The following is a 1,044-nucleotide window of genomic DNA, read 5'->3' as shown; positions in this document are numbered from 1 at the left end:
AGAGTGTTCGGACCCCTGCCGGCGAAGCTAACGAACCCTCGGAAAGCGCGGTTGGTCCGGAGTAAGCTCAAATTGGGGTCTTTTACTTAGGCGATCAGCGCAGCAGTGTCAGCATCGACCCAGGTACCCTGTGTGGCCTTGAGAAACAGGGCATGAAGCTTGCGGGTGCTCTCAGTCTTCGTGCTGACCGTCGTCTCGAAGACCTCGCGTTCCTCTTCAATCTGCTTGTCCAAGGCGTCGATGATATCTTGCTTCTGCTCGACGTAGTTCATGGTGAGCCGAAGGTTCTCTGTCTGAACGTCCATCGACTCCTTACTCTTTTCGACCAGAGAACCAATGCGAACGTTCGCTGACTTGAGGCACTTGATCTCTGCTTGAAGCTCGTTCACCTCGGCCGTCGATTTGTTGAAGAAGAGTCTTCAGAGACTCAACTCGGAGCTGGACGGGAATCAGAAAACGTTTAGCAGCGGCAGCTTCCTCCCGGGAGATCTTCATTTAAACAACTCGTCGACTACGTGAGGAAGGTCCGACAACGTGTCGGAGAGAGGTTGAACCACTGCCAGCACCTGGTCGAAGCCGAGCGCGTCATTCATACGACGTTGGGTTCGAACGTCACCCTGAAGCGGAGGCGAGATGCTGAGCTGGACTTGGTGCCGTGCCATCAGCGTCAAATATGGCAGAAGTGCAGTCCTTATAGAGTCTACCGTTGCGTCCGCAGACTCAGCAAGAAGATCGCACAGCGAATCCACGGTCAACTCCTCCGAAGCCTCGGCAGGAGCTGGAGAAGCAACGGGAACTAGGGCCGAAGATTGAGTCCCAGCCTGAAGCGTAGCGGAAGTTGCGGCAGCGGTCGGCGCTGCCGGCATTGGCGTTGGGTCATGACTCATGGGAAAAGAAGTTCCAGACGGTGGCTGAAGGCTCGTTTCAGAAGAAGGCTGTCCAGACGAACGATCGGTGTCAACCGGACGGGACTCCTGACGAAGAGAGAGAGGTGATGAGCAGCTGGACGAAGATTGGAGGCCAGGATGGTGAGACTTACCTCCA

At 55.7% G+C, this 1,044-nt stretch overlaps 1 protein-coding gene across 1 annotated transcript; it reads right to left on the bottom strand.

The window, feature by feature from the left end:
* Positions 1-86: 86 nt before the first annotated feature.
* PPTG_19648 (hypothetical protein) lies at positions 87-887 on the bottom strand (the record flags this gene model as incomplete). Its single annotated transcript, XM_008918203.1, has 2 exons — positions 87-417; positions 502-887. The coding sequence occupies 2 exons, from the start codon at positions 885-887 to the stop codon at positions 87-89; spliced, it is 717 nt and encodes a 238-aa protein (XP_008916451.1).
* Positions 888-1,044: the final 157 nt, after the last annotated feature.

Source organism: Phytophthora parasitica (assembly GCF_000247585.1).
Source record: "Phytophthora parasitica INRA-310 unplaced genomic scaffold supercont2.156, whole genome shotgun sequence".
Classification (NCBI taxonomy): domain Eukaryota; phylum Oomycota; class Peronosporomycetes; order Peronosporales; family Peronosporaceae; genus Phytophthora; species Phytophthora nicotianae.
This window is presented reverse-complemented; position numbering and strand designations above follow the sequence as displayed.